General features: G+C 36.5%; 1 protein-coding gene across 1 annotated transcript in view; it reads left to right on the forward strand.

The window, feature by feature from the left end:
- Positions 1-14,327, forward strand: part of Gpatch2 (G-patch domain containing 2) — a 140,008-nt gene extending 125,681 nt beyond the window's left edge. The window contains exons 9-10 of the mRNA XM_042682036.1: positions 1,109-1,197; positions 11,784-14,327. Coding sequence (XP_042537970.1) covers positions 1,109-1,197; positions 11,784-12,004 — 310 coding nt within the window. The 3' untranslated portion in view covers positions 12,005-14,327. The remainder of the gene's footprint in view (positions 1-1,108; positions 1,198-11,783) is intronic.
- The last annotated feature ends 6,614 nt before the right edge of the window (positions 14,328-20,941 follow it).

Consider the following 20,941-nt stretch of genomic DNA (forward strand, 5'->3'; position numbering starts at 1 on the left):
GTCTTAATACAGAGAGAGGAGGAAACTTTGTAAATGCTCATTTACTATTAAGCAACATTGGTAGAGTTTGATGTTTTTCCATGTATGACTCATGAAATATTTAAATCATTCATTGTGACTTTGTGCCCTATGGAAGAGAACATATGTTTGAAATAATAACTCCCAGGACTAATTTTCTTTACATTTAAACTATTAGTGAGTGCATATAATATAAATGCCTGTGTATGTCTTTATCTTACCGCTGTTGATTTTGTTTTCCTTTTTTTTCCCCTCTAATAATCTGGTGGTTTTTCAAAGCGAATTCTTTTATATCTTACTACTTGATATGTCTGTGCCTTACCAAAAGAACATGTACTACTACAGTAAATAGGCTTCATTTATTTCTATTTCATGATCTCATGCTGTCTCCCCACCCAACGTCAAGGATTATGACCCAGGAAATGAACACAGAATCCTTCTATAGCAGCTTCAAAATCTGGGGATCCTTTCTGTCTTTGCAGAATTGAAAACCTTTTTGATTTCCAATTGGAACATTCTTTTATTTTTTCAAAAATTCTTTTATTTCAGAGAACAAGAATAGACAGAACAATCTAAAGTATATGAATCATAACAAGAATGTCTCGATTGCCTTTTATTTATTTGAAGTGCTTTAAGAGAATTCACTGCTCCAAAATACCCTAAAAGAAATTGATCATACTTTTCCTGTAATAAATGTTGTTCTGACAGTAAAGCATTAGTAACCAATTGATAACCTAGCAACAATATTGTGATCTCTTTAGATAATTAATCTTAGCTATTTTCCTGTCAGAAGCAACAGTGTTTGATTTTATGTTGAGCTAGAAAGATTGCCAGTTTTGAAAATTAAAAAGCATTCCTTTTATATTATTCATTCCAGTAACAATTTATGATGGCGCATTTAGCTGCTGATCGCTTGTCAACAAACGTAATTATGTTTCGATATAAACAAGATTGGTGGTTTTACTATGCAGCTCCATCTTTGTTGAGAATGTTTTGATTTAGGTTCAGATTAAACAAGCTGTGTATTTATGTGTCACTTTTTTTTCCCTCCTTTGTTAATAGTTTCTTTTTTTCTGATAATTACTTGTAGGCAAACAAGCATGCATTTAGGATCTTTGTGCACGGGAGACATCAAAAGGAGAAGGAAAGCCGCACCTTTGTCTGGCCCTCCTACCACAGGTAAAGTGAAAAAGAGATTGCAGAGGAGCTCAAAGGATAGATAATTCTTAATCACTTTACTGAGGAAGAAATAAGCACAGCTACACGAACCTGTTAATATCAAATTACATTTGATATTAGACTGTACTACTCATTCCTTTTATAGATCTTTGGTACTAGACTGTACTGTTTGTACCTTGTGTAGATTTTCTGGGTAGACCACCAGTGAAACATTTGTACATATCTATGTGTCCCAAATGCAAGATTTTGTGTAGGGTGTCTGTAATGCACAAAGATCCAAGGCTGTATCTTTGTTCTGACTTGTTGAGAAAATAATGTATTAATAGGTGAGATGAGAAATAACCCAGAAAGACATTAATACTAATGAATTCCAAAAGGATAGCAGTAGCTGCACACACAAGGCTCCAAGTTGTAGTCGATACAAGCTAGCATTAGATTGTGACAGTCTAGTTTCTAGTTCCAGCTCTGCAGAAATTTTAACATCATCTTTTCTTAGACAATGCGTGCATTAGAATTTAAAAAAAAACTCTTATGTCTGCTTCAGAAATGATGTCATTCTAATAACATGCTACTCTGATAACAGATGTGGTTAGAAAAGACTAAGTGCTGAGTGGAGAGAAGTCATGGTAGATGAGAGTGGGCAGGGAGCCTTCCTGGAAGGGACAAGCATAGTAAGTAAGGGATGTGACTAATAAGGTTAGTGTGTACTGCAAAGTGTCATGCAAGAGCAGTGGGAAGGAGGCCCAGACAGCCAGTAATAGAGGCCCAATGGGCATTCAAATGTAGATACCACCAGCGCATGACGAAACGATGGTTAGCCATAATGGATTCGAGATGCAGCTCTGACTCTAAGGAAATGTTTTCAGTTCCAAAGAGGATTAGCTTTACCTGTTGCCTAGGATCCTTAACCATCTAGGTTTATAAACTTTTTCTTAACTTCATTTGAGCAAACTTATATAAGAAAAATGGTTTTCATTACAGAATATGAAAACCAGATTCTTCACAGAAGAACATGGTGGGTGGTGAGCTGTAAAGATACATGCATCTAAACTGATAGTAGGGATTTTTGAGCGGTAGGTTTGAAGGAAATAAAATACATATAAAGTTTCTATTGTCTTTTTAGGAAACCTGTTCGTTAGTGCAGAAATCTGCTGAATAACTAAAGTTAACTCTCAGCATCAACTCTAAGCTGTTACTTCATATAAGGGCCTACATTATGATATTATACATTTAGTACCTGGTCTTCCTCTAGCTGTATTAAACATCTAGGATTTAGAATTGGGAAATGTATATAAAGTTTATTTGTCTTTAAATGGATTGTTTACCACTTACTCAGTACCTATGTATACCAGAGTTAGTTCACCTTTAGAGCAACTGCATGAGGTGGAAGTTACTAGCAGTACTTTTCAGATCATAACACTCCAATGTGAAGAAGTGACAGGTGAACCACCTAAGACGGGGAGGTCAAGCCTCCATCTGTGGGCCCCCAAACGTAGCCACTGCATCACAGCTGCCCTCTTTCTGACAAAGGTATATGCAGAACTGTCCTGTTGCATATGTAGACATGAACCCACTTTTATATGCCTTAAGTTTTATAGAGAATTTATTCAGCTATTGTTATGCAGAAATATAGAATATTCAAACACATTTTGGATCAGATACATGCCATCAAATACATGCCATCTTCAGATGATCATAAGGCAATATAGTATTCTATACCACCCCACTCAGTTGAATTATCTCACTAATTCTCCTCTCAGTCACTCAAACAGTAGTGGCAGAAATAGTACAAGACAAATCAGGAACAGGACGAACTCACTCGAGTGGCAACAATAAGGAAGAGAAGATCAGGCAGGGTCAGGTCCTGAAGGGCAGCATATAGGTGCAGTGAGTGTGGGTGGACCAGAGGGGACATGCAGATGGGGTGGGGAGGGATAACATAATTACATCTTCAAGGAGATTATGCTGTTACAGCTCAGTTACTTTAGAAGGAATCATTAATAAGAGTGTAGGTACAAGCATTAAACTCCTAGCCTAAAACAGTTTTATAATATAAGCTTATTCCAGCATTTCAAACATATGGTGATTTTTTTTTTCAAATTCAAGCTTTTTGTTTAATTACCAGATTTTTTTTTAGGTAAAAGGTAAAATACACAGGAAATTGATACATTCTCTTAATTACTCATACAACATTGTAGTCGGAGAAATGTTACTTATTTTCAATTCATTTTTCAAATCTATGTGTATCTGTTCTCAAAGAGGAAGAAATTGAGGTTACTTAAAAACCCTCAGTTTTAAATAGAACTTCTTCTAGTCCTAATGAATCAACACTAAGGTGAAGATTATTATCCAAATTCAAGTAAGAAGTGGTTTTGCATAAATACACTCGATAATGAGGTTGTGAATCCTAGATCACCCTGTGTCTGGAAATTACAGTTTTCAAATTCAGGAATATAGTCACACAGAATACAAAAGCCATCATATTCATAAACTCTTGAAGTTGAGAGTATACCTGTAGAATTGTTTTTCAAAGCATATTCTTGCCATTTTCCAAGGCCTTTTGTAGACTTTCCAAAAACACACTGAATTGAGTATTTTCACTGTTTCTTTTGTATGTACTTAACATTAAATCTGAGCTGGAAAAGTGCAAGAGAAGAAAGTTCAAAGACTGGCCCCTTTAATATTGTTTGATTTCCCTTCCTGATGTCCATACAAAATATTACACAGTGAAACAACAGATATTAGAAGAATTTACCAAAATCTTGTCATGATGTACAATTAAGCACTTAAATTTTGCTATCCCTAGTTGGGCTTGTATAACAGTTTTTAACCTCTTAATATAAAGTTATATGTAATATTCATCACAAATAATACTTTAAGCGCTCTATTAATTAACAACACCAAATCCTGATCATAGTTACCTTCGAAGGTACTGACTATTTTCTGGCACTCCTTTAGCAGCAGCATAATGTCACTTCACTAGGCCCTTACCAGCCAGTTGTGGTTATCCGTTACATATTTATTAGTTGTGACAGGAACACCAAATTTATTTCAGCGTTTTAACTTATTTATTGCTCTTTCACCTTTGTGTTTTGTATTGACAAAATAAAATGAATATTGATAAAGGGAGATATTGATTTTTTTTTTTTATGTACAGCTTGTTTTCTGCCTCATTCAAAGTCACATACCCAAAGATAGTGGCTGTCTCTCAGCAGCCAAAGATGTAGATGTACTATTATAAAATTGAGAACTACTGAAGCAAGAAGGTTTGCCAGCAGAATGAATTTTATTGTTTGAAAAATGTCATCAGTAAAGGTGAAGAAAGGCAGAGAACAAAATCAGAGGAGTATTACTATTAACGTTTTTTAAAAGGCAGTTGGCATTGTTAGCTGTGGTCCCTTTTTCTCAGAGAAGCCTTACGTTGTTAAGGATTTGATAGTAAAAAGATTTCAAGGTATGTTTACTGTGTTTTAAGATATTGTGAGTGCAGTGTATAAAAACATTATTTTTCAATACATGGTATTTAATGTTAGCCACAATTAGTATTGCTTATCACTTTTGCTTTCTACTGAAATCGTTTCATAATGAAAATATCCCTTATAAGGTTTTCCCTTACACTACATATAATGCAAAAGAAAGGCCTATTGACTTGGTATAGACATTGCTCTAGAGAAACTCTGTTTTCATGGGCAAGGTGCTACCCGTTTACAATCTTACGTAACTTTTTTCAACCTTTTTTCCACATTTTACTGATATTTCAATAGGAAAAGTTTTTATGATAATAGGTGCATATTTTTAAACATATGCATTTAAATAAAAGTCACATCCTGCATAATCAAATGTTTGATGCGACCAAACTTCTTTGCAAGATACTGGATTTCCTTATTTGCCCAAACTTACCAATAATTACATTTTTACTTTCTTTAATAGTGGATACATTTAACCACTGTACATTATCTTGTCTTCCAGAATTTTAAAACAAATACTTTATATTTTAACAAGCTAGTGGTATGTCTTAACTGATAGAGTATTTGTTTAGCAAGAAAAAAGCCTGGAATTCAAACCCAAGGGATGGATAGATGGATGAAAGGAAGGAAAGAAGGAAAACAGGAATGGAGGGAAGAAACTATAGAATTACAGAATGTGTTAAAGAATAATTAGATAAAAGCTAAGAGGACAGTGAATTTTAAGCCAAATCTGAATAAACTGTCTACCTAAAAGCAACACAAAGATTTTTTTTTAAGATGGAAAATACGAAAATAAACAGAGAGGTTAAAGTTTAACATGTTATCTAATAGAACTTTTCCCAGAAGGAATATAGAGAAAATGGGGCAATGCAATATTTAGAAATAGAATTTTTTAGAACTGAAGAAAATATGAATCTTCCTATTTTAAAAGGATATGTATGTTAGGAAATATTAGACATAAATGATAACATCTCATCCAGACACATTGTAGTAAAGCTCCAGAGTCCCACACCAAAGAAAAGAACTTAGGAGCAGCCAAGAAGAGAAGATACAGCCTACTTAGGAATAAATCATGCTGATAGCAAACCTAAAACCAGCAGAACAATCCAGGATTTTGGAGATCCTTTCAATGTGCTATGATAAAATAAGTGTTACTTGTCCAATTAAACTATTGCACAAGATGTAAGAAGAGTGAAGGAAAATTGCTTCTAGAGAAAGACTTTGGAGGCATGGCTGTTTGTAGAGGGCCAGCCAATACATCAGGTACAGATGACCAGTCCCACTCTCAGATAAAAGAAAAAGATGTAATTGCTGAAGTTGATACCTCATTAGAAGAAAACTGAATCCATTACAAAATAAAGGATCAAAATTAGAAACAGTAAGCAGAGAAATAGAACACATACTCAAAGACCAACTGATAGTGTATAGTGATGTCAATAACCAGCAAGATGATTAGAATGAATATATAAAGGCAAGATGGAGCTAAAATTCAAGACAGCTATAACATATACAGCATGAGAAAATAAGTCGGATATACATCTTTTAAAAAGTAATCACAGAAAGAACTGAAATACAGTATTCAGGTTTCACACTGCTATAAATAAGCAGTGGATTCCACCAGGTTTCAGTGGCTCATGCCTGTAATCCTAGCTACTCAGGAGGCTGAGATCTGAAGATTGAGGCTTGAAGCCAGCCTGAGCAGGAAAGCATGGAAGAGTCTTATCTCCAATTATCTACCCCCAAAAAAGCCAGAACTAGAATTTTGGCTCAAGTGATAGAGCACTATCCTTAAGCAAAAAAGCTAAGGGATAGTGCACTGGCCCTGACCTCAAGTCCTAGAAAAAACTATATAATAGATTCCTAAGTAGCACCAAAACAAACCAGCATAGGAAAAGCAAAGTTAATAGCATTAAATAATATAGTAAAAATAAATCCAGATGCATCAGTCAGCATAATAAATACAACCAGAATAAATACATCAGTTAAATTCTGCAATTTTATAATGAATGAAAGGAATAAAATCTGTATATACTTTTTTTGTTGTTGTTGGACATGGGAACTGAACTCCAGCCTAGGCGCTGTCCCTCAGCTCTTCAGCTCAAGGCTAGCGCTCTACCACTCGAGCCATAGCACCATTTCTAGCTTCTTTTTGCTTAGGTGGTGCTGAGGAATCTAACCTAGGGCCTCATACATGCAAGGCAAGCACGCTACCACTGAGCTACCTTCCCAGCCCCGTATATACTTTTATAATAGCACTAAAATGTAATGCACAATTTTTAAATACTAGTCAAACAAAGGTAGACTAGCTGAGTTTTAATGAATAAGTTGAATCTTGAGGTATCTGTGTCTTTGTCAGACTTATTAAAATATTTAAGTATTAAAGTAATTACTTTGAGAAAATATGGCAAAAGAAATAACGTAATGGAAAATACTGTTGATAGATACAGCTTTAACTTCAGTTAATGGAAAGGGAAATGATTGGACTCAGATGTCATAAGTTCAAGTTCTAACTGGGACATTTTCTAGCTAGATGTCTTCAGACATCAGTTTCATCTATAAAATGAGGCCAATGTTGCCTGTCTCTCATGCTGATACAGAAGATAAAAAGAAATGATGGTTGGCAAACATTTGTAACTTTTAGGGCTGTAGTCATCCTAAGCTGTTATCCAACTATGTCAAATAGCATCTACATATAAACTCACACATTTTCCCATGATTTTTAACATGATTTAAAACATTGTCTCCATTAAAAGTCCTAGTAGGAAAGCAATGAAGGTAATGGGAAGTATATAAGCCTTTTGGAATAAGCTTGACCCATGTTTCAACCCGGCTTTTTCTCTGTATGATTGACCACTGAAATTCCCAGTTACTTAATGTTTTCAGGAGTAGAGATCATGTCATGTACCCAGCCCAGGGCTGCCCAGGCCAGCTCTGTAGGAGACAAACAATAGCAAATAAGCATACCATATGCCTTTGAGAGCTATACAGTTTTGTTGAAAGATTTGTTGTTGTTGTTGTTGTTGTCTTTTAATACTTCTTCCATAGAAATGTATTTCTGACCAGGCACCAATGGCTCACACATGAAGTTTAAACTACTCAGGATACTAAGAATTGAGAAATGTGGTTCAAAGCTAGACCCAGGGAGAAAAGTCTGAGAGAATCTAACTTTCGTTAACCAGACTGGAGGCATGGCTCAAGTGGTAGAACACTAGCTATGAGTGAAAAAGAGGAAGGAGTGTGTGATCTCAAGCTTCAGTGACTGCACAAAAACATAAAATGTATTTCTGTATACTCAAAACATCCAAGAACACTCACTTCTCTCAGCACAATAGGACTTTTGTCTTGTGAAGTTTACATTACTTGCTGATTTCTGGTGGGACATGCTTATAATCCTAACTTCTTAGGAGGCTAGGATCTGAGGATCTTGGTTTGAAGTCACCCAGGAGAGGAAAGTCTGTAAAACTCTTATCTCCCATAAACTACCAATAAGCCGCTTTTTGGTAGTTTATTGGGATAAGAGTCCCCTGAGTTCAGTTCAAGCCTCAGGACCAACACACACACACACACACACACACACTCTCTCTCTGTCTCTCTCTCTCTCTCTCTCTGTCTCTCTCTCTCTCTCTCTCTCTCTCTCTTTCTCACACACACTCTCGTTACTTAAGGAAAAAAAGGAAACTGGTTTTATATTATCTTTCCATTACTTAAATAGAATATTTTAAGCAGTTTCAAGTTATATGGACATTGTGATATTGCCAATCAGATATAAAATAGTTAAGTGAAAACTTGGCAAACAATAATAAGACTACACTATTCTCAAATTATGCTTAACTAATGCAACTCCTTGAATTTTAAAAAATAATCAAGGTCCATTTCCCTCATTACCAAGGATGTAGGATCATACTCTAATTCACAATTTTAATAACATCAGTAAGAGTAATAGCAACAATAACTCTGCCCCTCAGCTGGCTAAGAGAGTAACGTGGAAGAGAAGAGGGAAGGAAGAGTGATAGTGAGCTAACACCTGCCTTCTGAATGCAGAGTAGGGCCAAGGTGGACCACACTGGCTGTTACATGGGAGGCAGCCTGTGTCGCTTCCCTTTCCATCAGCTGTTGATCCAACATCAATACGACACTTTTGGAGCCAAATTACTAAACAAGCTGCCAATTAGGCTTGCAGTCAGCTGGATAGATTAGTGGCTAAGAGAGACCGATAGAAGATTTTCATCTCTTGAGCCAATTACACAAGTGAATTACCCTCCACCGTACTCTTTGGAATGTTGGAGGAGAAAGGCCCAAGTCGGCTGTAATAGATACAAGCGCTCCAGCAGACGGGGGCCAGCCAGGAGCCGGGGCATGAAATGGAAGGGTTAGGTTAGCAGGCTAGTTTTCTACAATTGCCCAAGCAGAAAGAGAGCCTTCTAGGAAAGGACTTAAAGGATTTACCACTGCCAGGAGCAAAAGAAAAGGAAATTGTGCTTGAGGAATATACTGTGCTGAGACTGGGTTATTTCACTCCCAGGTCTTAATCTCATAAAACTAGGATGAGAGAACAACAGGGCATCTCTCACCAGCATCGGTTTTCCATGACAAATGAAGCACCGATTCTTCTTTTTCTTCTTTTTTAAGTTATTTTTTAATATGGAAGTTGAGGAATTAAATGTTCTTTTTCTTCCAAGTATGTTACAGCTTTCTTTCATTTTATTTTTTATCAAGACACGAAATTGAACCAGCTATTTTTGGATTTTTTTGAGAAAATGAGTTCCTTGATCACCCTAGGTCTCCCTGCCTAAAAAGCCACATTTAAAGTCATGATAGTGAATCTGTTATCATTTTCTGCTCACTGCACGACTACAGTTGAGCATTATTTACCAATTTCTGTAGAAATGTTTTAAATTGGCCTGGCATTTTCCTTAAATATTAAAAATTTTCAGCTGAACCTCTGCAAGCTGTTGTACAAAAAGAATGTGCAAACAGATGTGTGGCCTAGAGCAGTGTTAGACCTCTGATCTGATTTTAGCTTATGGACTGAATTAACTCATGCACTCAGTGAAAACTCAGGGATATGAAGCAAAATGCTAGGGCCCTGTTTATCCTGGCATACCTGATTAGTGGCTTGTCCCAGAAAACCTACATAACCTTGGCTGTCTGGGTGGTCATCACAATCACAATTTATGGCAAAACTTTAATTGCTTTGAAAAAATATTTTTATTATCCTTAAGTAATTATACAAAGACGTCATTCAACAAAGCAGTTTATGAATATAGTGCATCTGCTCAATGCTTTGTACCAAGATTTTTTTATTAAAGGCTTTACTTTGCTTCTTCTGACTGGGTGATTTTTTTTTTTATTCTGTCTCTGTGTTGGGGTCTCTCTCTCTCTCTCTCAAATGCATATGCACATATGTATTTATGTATATAATATATGCATTTATATATAAATGTACATATGGAGACAGACATAGTATATATATATACATATTTTACTTTATTATTTATTTTTTGTCGGTGGTGGGGCTTGAACTCTGGGCCTGAACGCTGTCCCTCAGCTCTTCAGCTCTAGGCTAGCGCTCTACCACTTGAGCTACAGTGCCACTTACACATATTTTATTTTATCTCAATCAAGTAATAAATAATTTACATGAAGAAATTTGCTGACAGAAAATATTAAATTAGAATTTTTTGACATCAGCCATTGTGATTCATGCCTTAGGTTGTTGGTGGTTTGTCCTGTCCATTGTTAAGGAACTTGTTTCAGTGATCTAAGAATCCGTTTAATAAGCCCAAAGCCAACTAATTATTATAGTAGCCCAATTATTATTCTCGGTAATAAATTCAGCAAATGGCAAAGATTGTTATTGTCATTATTCCCAGACCTAACATTAAATTGTTTCATAAAGGTCCTTGATAATCAACTTATGATTGTTCTGTAGTAAAGAATAACTATAGTTATTAAAACTCATCTCCAGCAACTTGGAAAAATAGGGAAGAAGCCTCATAATAACCCTGAATTAGGGAGGAAAATATCAAGCAAGATGTTTGTGATTATGCCAAACAGTTGTCTGTCTCATGAGCCTTTGAAAGTGATGAGCTGCCCAATTCAACTCCTGTCTTGGAGGACATGGTCACATTTCAGGAAAGGGATCTCCTAGAATCAGGCTGGAGCTGCCTATGACAAGTATCAAAGGGATTTTTGAAAAACGAGATGCCTTTATTCCTGTAGGCTTAGGAAAGACTGCTATGTCTTTTCTAAGATAATTGTTTTCAACAATTCTCTTCCTTTTTTTTCCCTTGCTCTCCTTACCTGCTTCCGTAATCATTAAAACATGGTCCTGTTTCAAAGGAAAGTGAGAGAAAAATGAAGGAGGGGGTAACAAGTTGTACAAGAAATGTACTCACTACGTTACCCATGTAAATATAACCCCTCTGTCCATCACTTTGACCACCTTGACAATAAAATAAAATTTTAAAAAAAGAAACGTGGCCCTGAAAGAGAAAGAAGTAAATAAAAGGATAGGACAAACTGAATAGAAAACAATGGGAAGGAACATTGTAAGAGAATGTAAATTCATAGGAATTTGGGGTGGCATTAGTTGTGCTTTTGGCTTGGTTTGATTTTGGGGTTTTGTTCTTTTGTGGGGAGGAGGTTGTTTTCTTTTGTTGTTACAAGTCCTAAACAAATCTAAGATACTGTTTTGTTTGTAAGTTGGCGATTTTCACAAGTTATCTATTTGGCTAGTATGTTAATGGAAAAAAAAAACCACACACATGCAAAGAGCTTTCTTTTTTTATATGGTCCAATCAGATCCTACAATTTTGCATACAATAATCAGGGTTATGTTGTATTACTTACAACTCTTTTACTGATGAGAAAACAAAAGTCCATAAAGTTAAATAACCTACCTGGCTACTAAATGGTAGATTTGAAATTTAAAGCAAAATCTTTCTTTCCTGTGCATAGATCTCTTGTCCTCTACTCCATAAAGAACCAAAACTGAACCCAAAGATTACTAAACACCCTCTTCTAAACTTTAGAACAAATTTAGATGAATTTGGTTAGAGTCTAAGAACATGTCCATCAGCCTCCATGCTAACTTATTTTGTCATATTCTCATTTCAGGATTTGTAGGTGAAAATGCCCAGCCAATCCTAGAAAGCAACATTGGAAATCGAATGCTTCAGAATATGGGCTGGACACCTGGGTCAGGCCTGGGGAGAGATGGCAAGGGAATCTCCGAGCCAATTCAAGCCATGCAGAGGCCAAAGGGATTAGGACTTGGATTTCCTCTACCAAAAAGCACTCCTGCAACTGCTACCCCCAATTCAGGAAAATCCACTTAAGAAGTAAAGCAAAGAAGAAATGTTTTTCAGTTCCTGTTCCTTATGCCATTGTAGTAAAACTACGATATAGTTTCTGGGTTTGAAGCAGAAATCTCCATTCCCCTAAATTCATCTCACTAAGTTCCTAATTTCAGATAATCCTGTTACAGTGAGAGATGGAATTTCATCAGAATCCATGGTGCTAAAGCCTCTGCCCTTGAAATTTTCTCAGTAATTGCCAGTTATTTTTAGGTATAAAGGACAGTTTTTGTCTCTTATTTATTGTGGTTTTTAGATGTCAGTAATTACTAATGCTTCACTCAGTTCATGTGTGTGTTTAATGTCCAAGCAAGTATGAGAACATCCAGAAGTTTCTAAATTTAGGCTAGGCCAGAAAAGAGTGTTTCCTGTCATGCTTATGCTAAAGAATTTGGTGTGGAATGAGGGCTGGTAGTCCTCTTTGATAGCTCTCTTGATAAAGTGCTAAACAAATCTCTGAAAGGCTTGGCAGTTTTCTGTCCTTGAATCTAGCTTTCTCAAGAAAGGTTTCTAAGGTGTTTAAGAAGAGTGATACCCATTAAATTTCTGATTTTAGTAGGTGTAATATGAATTTCACAGAGGACAAAAAACAATTTTAAGAAAAATACACCTCATCACTGTTCTCACCATAGTGCCCTGAACATTATTTTAATGCAGACTTTATAAATTTTACCTCACTTAGAACAGAAAATAATTATTGAAAGAAATATGTATTTTTGAATTCACCATGACTGTAAATTCTATTCATCCCAATGTCTACCTCTCACTTCCCAAAGATCAACTCAAGGTGTAGTCATCTGGTTTTAAATTTTAATCACCGAAGCAAGTTGTTTGACTACTGAATCAACTTATTTGAAGACTGAAATGGCTCTCCCAAGAATTCTGTTTATTTACCAGAAAGAGAGGGGACTGACCTGCCCTTTCTCAGGTCTCGGCTGTTATTTTCAAACTAAGCAAAGCAGTCAGTCTTATTCTGTGCCTAGGATGAAGTGATTTCAAAACCATTTTCTTTGTCATGCCAGAAAACCTAAATTGCTGGTAGAAGAATCTGATTTGTTATCATCATTAAAGGAACAAATAATTGTTATTGTATTAATAACTGTCTTTGTTGGTTAAGTAAAGGTTAAGATAACCCCTGTGAATCCTCTAATAGGTTTTTTAATTTTATAAATTACCCCCCAAAAAAGAGTTTTGAAGGCCGTAGAGAAAGTGTAGACATGTGGCAAAACTTTCTCAGGTGGTTCCCTTGAAAAAAAAAAAACAAAAACAAAAAGCAAAACTGCTGCCAACTAGGGAGGGGAAAAATCAATCTGCCATTCAAAAGAAAGCCTTAACGGTTTGCCAAATGTACATGTGTGTTTTGAGAATTACCTTCTTTCCTGGAAGTATCAGGGTCCAAAGGAGAAGCAGTTAGGACATTGTATACCTCCAGTGGAATGTTTGTGTTCATTAAAGCAACCCTGTTGTGTGATTTCTTTCTACAAGTTTGTCATTAGAAGAGACTTGTCATTCTTTTCATGATTTTTTTCCCTGTGTTCATTCTATTTACATAGTGGGGAAGATAGCAAAGATTATATACAAGTTTTGAAACATTTGTAATGAAATATTGTACTTTACAGCATATTTTAAAAATTTTTTAAATTCTTCCTAAAGATCTTCTAACATCCCAGAGTTTCAAAAAGCCCAATTTTGAATCTCTGATAACATTAAGTCCTCAGGCTCCTAAAGACTTGGTTGTGATTTTTTTTTTTCATCCTACCTGATTCTAATGGATGTAGAGCTCTCCTAGTGGAGATGACTGGCACATACACCACACCGCTAGGGAGAAGCTCCTAAGGAAAGATGCAGCTTTGGAATGCTTCTCATTGTTGCCATCCTGGAAAGGCAGTGAATCCAGAAATCTGTGATCTTCTTAACATCCAAAAAAATCTCTCAATACTTCCCACAATGAGAAGAAGCTTTTTTTATCCTAATGCCTAGAGCCTTCTCTGTGGCCCACAAGGGTTGAAATATAGCACATTCTCCTGAAATGTCTAACTGTACAGAATCAGCACTCAGCATAGTTGAATGAGAACATCCTAAGCTTCCCTGTTCCTCTATAGGATGTGTTCAGCATTCAGACACTAAGCACAGTAGGACATTGGTGACTCACACCTATAATCCTAGCTACTCAAGAGTCTGAGCTACTAAGTGCACATATGGAAGCCAGCCAGGAAATTTTGAAAGACTCTGTCTCCAGTAAACCAGAAGAAAAGCTTAACTAGAGATAAGGCTCAAGTAGTGGAGAGAGGATCAGCTGTGAGAGAGGAAAAAAAAAAAAAACAATATGAGGGCCTGAATTCAAGTCCCAGTATGAGAGAGAGAGAAAGACAGAGAGAGAGGGGGAAAGTTTAGACTTGATGTTCTGAGTTTAATTGGAGAAATAAACACAAAATATAAAATAGTTAGCATAAGTCAAATATCTCAGGATATGAGACTCCCTAGTGTATTTTATACATAATTATATTAGTTTTTGTAAGTTAATATGCCCACGAGTCCAAAGCATGGTTCATGGTTTAGGATGTATCATTTCTATCTCTTTTAAAAAGTAGTAATAGCTGGGCACCAGTGGCTTATGACTGTAATCATAGTTACTCAGGTGGTTGAGATCTGAGGGTCACAGATTGAAGCCAGCGAGGGCAAGAAAGTCTGTGAGCCTCTGGCCTCCAGTAAACTACTCAGAAAAACCCAGAAGTGGTACTGTGGCCTAAGAGATAGAGCACTAGCCTTGAGCACAAAGAGGCCTAGGGACAGCTCCCAGTCTCTGAGTTTTAGCCCTGTGATGAGCAAAAAAAGTGATTAGGATATTTCCTCTTCTCCCACATGAAGCCAGTCTTCCATTATATATAATTTTTTTTAATGTTTTAATGCTTAAGTCTATTTCCTTACTGTTGAATTACCATTCCTCCCATTGCCAAGACTGGTTGAGACCACTCCATTGTCACTGTGACGCTCTTACCTTTTATGTATTTGTTATACTTGACATTGTCCAGACCATATGCTAGAACTAAATCATTTCCTTTTTTCTTAGTACAAGTTTTAGGACTGCATCCTCTCAAATTTGCTTATTTTATTTTCATACCAGTTGATACCTTTTTAAAAGGAAATCCATTGCTAACAAAAATTTGCCACTAATTTGGTCTCAGCATTTGATAGGTCTTATAACCCATACTGTTGTAAGACACGTTAAAAATACATGTGTATATATAGGTATATTTGGATCATATATATGTGCAATGTACAGACATTGTTGCAAAATATTGTTTTATTAATATGCTTATTTTAACATTTCAATTAATGTTCTCATAATTGCTTTTCTTCAATACATTTCATTTTAAGCAGGTATTTCATAAAAGGAAAATCACTGTTGACATAATCTTTTCAACCATTTTCACTTGTATATTGTCCGTCAAAAAAAAAGTGATGTAAATTGGTACTGAAAAATGAAGTTGTTAACAAAGAATATTTTGAGTTTGTTTTTTGTTTCTTTTGTTAGTTTGCTTTTGGCAGAAAGCCATTGATGGTACAGTAAAACAAAGAATAAAACAAAATGTTAAGAACGTTATTTATGTAGTCATCTTTGAACTTCAGTTATTTCCTTTTTAACCTTGAGGTAATGAAAGAGAGAGGTGAAGACACTTTGCAATATTTTAACAGCTTGGCATTTAGCTCAATGGTAGAGCATTTGCCTAGCATGCATGCCAGGTTCAATCCCTAGCACTGGAAAAATGAAAAGATTCACTTTTACCCATTGACAATGAAGATAGAATTCTATAGTTAACAGTTCAATTTATTACTGCTGCTGTGGAATTTTTGAATATCTCAAGTTAGAGAAAATAATTTGGTGGATATATTTGCAAATATATGCATTGCTGATTGTCAGCTGTTCTATCACATTTAAGTTGCTTTGTTTGCCCCTGAAACCGGACTGGCTTCAGGTCTCTTTCCACACAAGGATTCTGTGGTTGTTAAAATAGCACAAGTCTCATTCTCTGGCTTCTCAAAGTAGCAATGAAGGTAAGGTCTCATGAGGTACAATCACTCTATTTCCTTCTGGAAAGTTGTGCTTCTCATAACCTGCTTCGACATTTTGAATAGTTTGTAAAAGTCATCAAAGTGCTGAGTTTTCTTTGCTATAAAAAGCATTTCACTATTTATGTTGATTAAATTTTATCTGCTCCTCCAAAAACAGTAGAGTTGTTAAAGTAAGTGGATTTTTTTTATCCAATAGGTATTAAATACTCATTTATTTAACGGGCTCACAGTAATATATACTCAGCTGACAAGTGGACCATGAAGGCTCCTTCTGCTGGGTTCCTACTAAGCAAAGACTCATTACTTTAAACACCTGACATTTTAAGTAGATCCAGATTTGTCTCAAGAGAGTCAGTGCCATTAACTGCCAGGCATATGATCTACTATTTCCACTTTGAGTTTTATCTGTACATTAGAGTTGTCTCCTGTCTTTGAATTTTCAGACAGTTTAAATCATTCTTAAATTCACAGACCTCACTCTGGTTGGGTTATCAGAATGCCATGTGTTTATTCCTTAATTTTTGAAGGATGAAGTTAGATCATAATTAGGAGCTAAATATAAAGAAAGGTGTTATTCTTTAGTGGCTTTTTTCCCTGGCATTTAGTTTGAGTTTAGAAAACAAATCACTACCAACTTAAAAAGCACATACAACACTTTTCTTTCTTTGTTTTTTTCTTGTTTTCTTGTGTTTGTGTTTGTGTTTTTGTTTTTGTTTGTTATAAGGTTGTTACCCCATTACATCTAATAATGGGCTAAGGGTGATAGTGATAGAACTCTTGTGTGAAGCCCTGAGTTCCATTCCCAGTACTTCAAAAATGGAAAAAGAAATTTCTAATATAATTCCAAATAAAAACAGTCCAAATTATGTTCAATATGTTTCCATCTTCCTATTAAATTTCTAGGAAATGTATGCTTCTTCCTAAAGCCAATGTTCTTTGGAAAGTAGTAAACTGGATATATGCTTTTCAAAACTGGTTTGGGTTACTACTATGGTAGTAAATTTCTTCATATGTCAGCAATTCGTGGTTAGTATTAACAGATGAGTTTAGGAGACACACACAAGACACACACACACACAGAGATTGAGAGAAATGAAAGCAGATCCCACTAGATTACCAGATGACTGCTTAGTTTGGAATCCTGCTGTTCCCCGTTGGCGCTGGGCTTCACTTGGATTTATACAGGTAGGCCATGTTATGTAAGAGGTATGGAATGTATAGAATAATTTCAGATGGGGAGCACTGGAGAGCAAACATGAAAGGTATGAAATACAAATCCAAAAGGCCAAGTATTTAGCATTCTTGTTCTTTTAATTGTCTTTTTATTTAAGTAGTTGTACAAAGGAGTTAACACTCAGTAAGTCAGTGTATAAGCAAAATGCAACTTAATTCATACCATCCCTTCCATCGTTCTCCTCCATCTTTCCCAACCTCCCCTTCCCTGTGTTTTCTGAACTTCAGAGGACATGAATTGAAGATTAGGACTGCATACGCCCCTCTACCCCCGCTACTTTTCACTCCTCTACCCCTTCCTTTGACCTGATCTCATGTCTTCCAAGTGCCAGTTTCCTAGTATTTATCCTGTTGGGTTGGGAGTTTTTCTACGGAATTACACCATCTAACACATTTTCTATAGTGTATTTAGGAATCAGCAATACAGCAATGTGTCCCCTAGTCTATTAGACTTGGTGCTTGACCCTCTCACCTCTTCACATACCTAGTCTTTCACTGGGCCATTTCTAAATCCTGTTCTATGTTCAAGATGCATCATAGTCTACTTCGCGTGCTTTAATATTACCAGCCAGTCTTCTAAGCTGAGGGAGGAGCTGCGGAGCACACGGGAAGCTGCATGCTCTGCTCCCTGCACTATTGTGTTTCTCCACTAGTCCTTAACAACTCAGCTAGAAACAAGCAGCAGAATTTTTTTTTTCCTCCTGACTCAGTGAGTAATTGTCTGCGCTGTGGTGACAGATGTGCAATATAGCAGCTTCTTCAGGAAAAAAATTAACAGTTTGTCCAGCATGTCAGCTCGCTCTTTTTAGTGCTTGGGAGGTCTTGGCCCCATTATGGGTGATTTAGAAATTGAGGCAAGCAAAGACCAGCTGCCTGCGCTGAAAGCCTTCGTTAGTTAGCCTCATCTGCATTCCAGGACTCACTCACATCCAGAAATTGGTGGAGCCCCTCTGGCCGCAAGATGAGTATGGGCTGACAGTGCCTTGATTTGTTGAGAGAGAATAAATGGGTTTTTCAGAAGATGAGGAAATATCACCATTACTGGCCAATTTACAGCATTTTATCTGTTCTTCAAACATGTCACTTTTGTTATTGTTGCATGGTAATTACATAGTGAAACGGAAAGAAAACAAATTCTGGTTACGTATTCAGATGGATTGCAAAAATCATATAATCCTGATAAATGCCCATTTATGATACACATGGATGGAAGGTTCATTTTAATTTCGAATGGCTAGCCCAGGCGTAAATAGCATATAGGATTAAATTCCAGAGAATCTGATTACATCAAAGCAAATAGTCTTCCTCCACTTTTTTTCTGTTACAGAGAGATGGGTAAGGCATTTCCACAGGATTTTCCTGAAACAACACAGAAGAGTATTCAGAACTGCGTTCTCAGAAGAACTCCCAGGGAAGCTTGAGTGTCATCTTGTTCTGGAGACCAGTCAGTCCTCAGGGTTTCTTGACAAGCCGGGGGACCTGGCTGAAATATTTCTAATGTAGAAGAATGACCCAGTATTTTGAAGCTCGTGTTCTTGGTCATTTCTCCAATCACACCAACTGTTTGGAAAAATAGAAGTCAAATGCTCTTCCTTGTAGAAGATAATATCTTTAGATCCCTGGGCTAGTTAGCATAAAGGAAGGATGCCTATGAAAGTTTAAGCGAGCATGCTGATGATGAAAACCAGAACTAGCAGGAATAAGGAGGGTGGCACCCCAGACCCAGTACCTAAAAGTGTTAGATGTATAAACAGGGTTTAATCCTTGCTAAGTAGAGACCAACAGGAGTCTTCATTGTTCAACCTTCAGGTGACTGTGTGTTAACTGCAAACCTGTGAACTAAAGGAATACTAGGTACCTCTTGTCTCCCACCTTTGCTGTGGCAGGGAAAGAGCCATAGAAGATGCATACACACACTTAACTCTCTTGGCCTGCAGGATGCATGTCACTTCTGTGTGTGATTTGTTGGCTAGAATGCTACACTGGCCCAAGTGATTCACAGAGACTCTGCTCGAAGCAGGAAAACACGTGGATATTCGATGGGCACTAACCAATTCTGGGAAGATCCAGACTTAAATATCAAAGCAGCACGTGCTATATTTCATTAAAGCCAAGAACACCATCAGTGTAAGATAGGCTTTAATGTTATAGGGAAGGGATGAAGGAGAAAAGAAGGGAAGGATATAAAAAAATGCTATCTACTACCTTTGTTGATATCCACTACTCAGGTCTTGCCCAATTTTAAGGATTGGATAAAACATGTTTATAAGTTTTGAATGCTAGAGCAGAGAAAAGGAAAAGGAAGGAAACATACCCTAGTACACTGTCTGGGTCATAGTAAGTACTTAAGGTTTTTTTTTTTCCTTTTCCTGTTTCTAATGAAGTGGTTAGGTTACTCTTATTAGTCTATTCTTTGTCCCAAAGCATGGGTAAAAACTATTGAAGTGGAATGCTAAACACATTTTTACTTTGCAGACAGGTCCCAGTAAAAATAGTCATATTTGTTCCTAATTTTCATAGTCATGGATGGACACACCTTTAACAATATACTCCTATGACTCCAAGTGAGATTAAGCATTTAAAACATATTAAGCTTTTAAAACCTACTAAAACATTTTTAATAGGAAAAGAAAACCTAAAATTGTAAAAAAAAAAAAAAAAAAAAAAAGAAAAGAAAGAAAGAAAGAAAAAAAAGAAAAAACGAGGGAGGAAGGAAGGAAGGAAGGAAGGAAGGGGGAAAAAAAAAGAATCAAACCACCTAAGTAATCATGCAAAATCACCTGTCAGTTGATCCCCAATCCCATGCCCTGCCAGTGATTACATGGCTCTTGCCTTTGTTGCTGCTATGGTAGAACCCTAAGAACAAGGAAAGATCCCAGGACCCAGCCCTGTTGGAGAAAGTTGGCCTAGGAATCCTTTTAAAAAGAGTGAGTATTTTAACTATAGGCTGCTGGCTATTTCATGGGTTTGTTTTTTTTTTGTTGTTGTTGTTGTTTGGATATTTTTTAAAGTGTATTCTAAAATAATGTCTACCAGACTACAAAATATAAAAAAATAATTACTAGAAGGATACTTTAAATGTTGGCATTTTCAAACCCTGATCTTAAAGAGGCATCAGAGACTGAAATATAATTGAGAACTTTTTTCCTAGAACAACCAGATCAGGTATCACGAAAACTGCTGCTCATATCCCAGCTCAGTCTTCAATGGTAGAACATAAATATATCCACTGTCTATGCTGAAAATAGACATTACTGCCCTTTAATCTTCTCCTTGGGAAATTTCCAGGAAATCTCTGCTGTGAACTAAAAATTTTATTTGGGGTGTGTCTGGTTCTTCTGAATACAGGAGCCATTGAGAAGTAGAGAAGCAGATAGAGTTTGTAAATGAGACAAAAAGAAATGCTTAGAAGAGCAGAGAGAACAAAAATGAAAGAAAATTCCTGAGTTTGCCTGGAATGAGGTTGCATGATATTCTCTCCAAGACAGGAGCACCATTGTATTGTGGTGGATGCCATCCTCTGCGGACAAACATGGCTGGCTTCTCCTTCCAGGAGAGGAACCATGGGACTGGCCCTTACATTGCTGGTCAGAATACTTCCATGGAAACCTA

Source organism: Dipodomys spectabilis, unplaced genomic scaffold, assembly GCF_019054845.1.
Source record: "Dipodomys spectabilis isolate Male_0828 unplaced genomic scaffold, ASM1905484v1 ptg000069l, whole genome shotgun sequence".
NCBI classification, from domain to species: Eukaryota; Metazoa; Chordata; class Mammalia; order Rodentia; family Heteromyidae; genus Dipodomys; species Dipodomys spectabilis.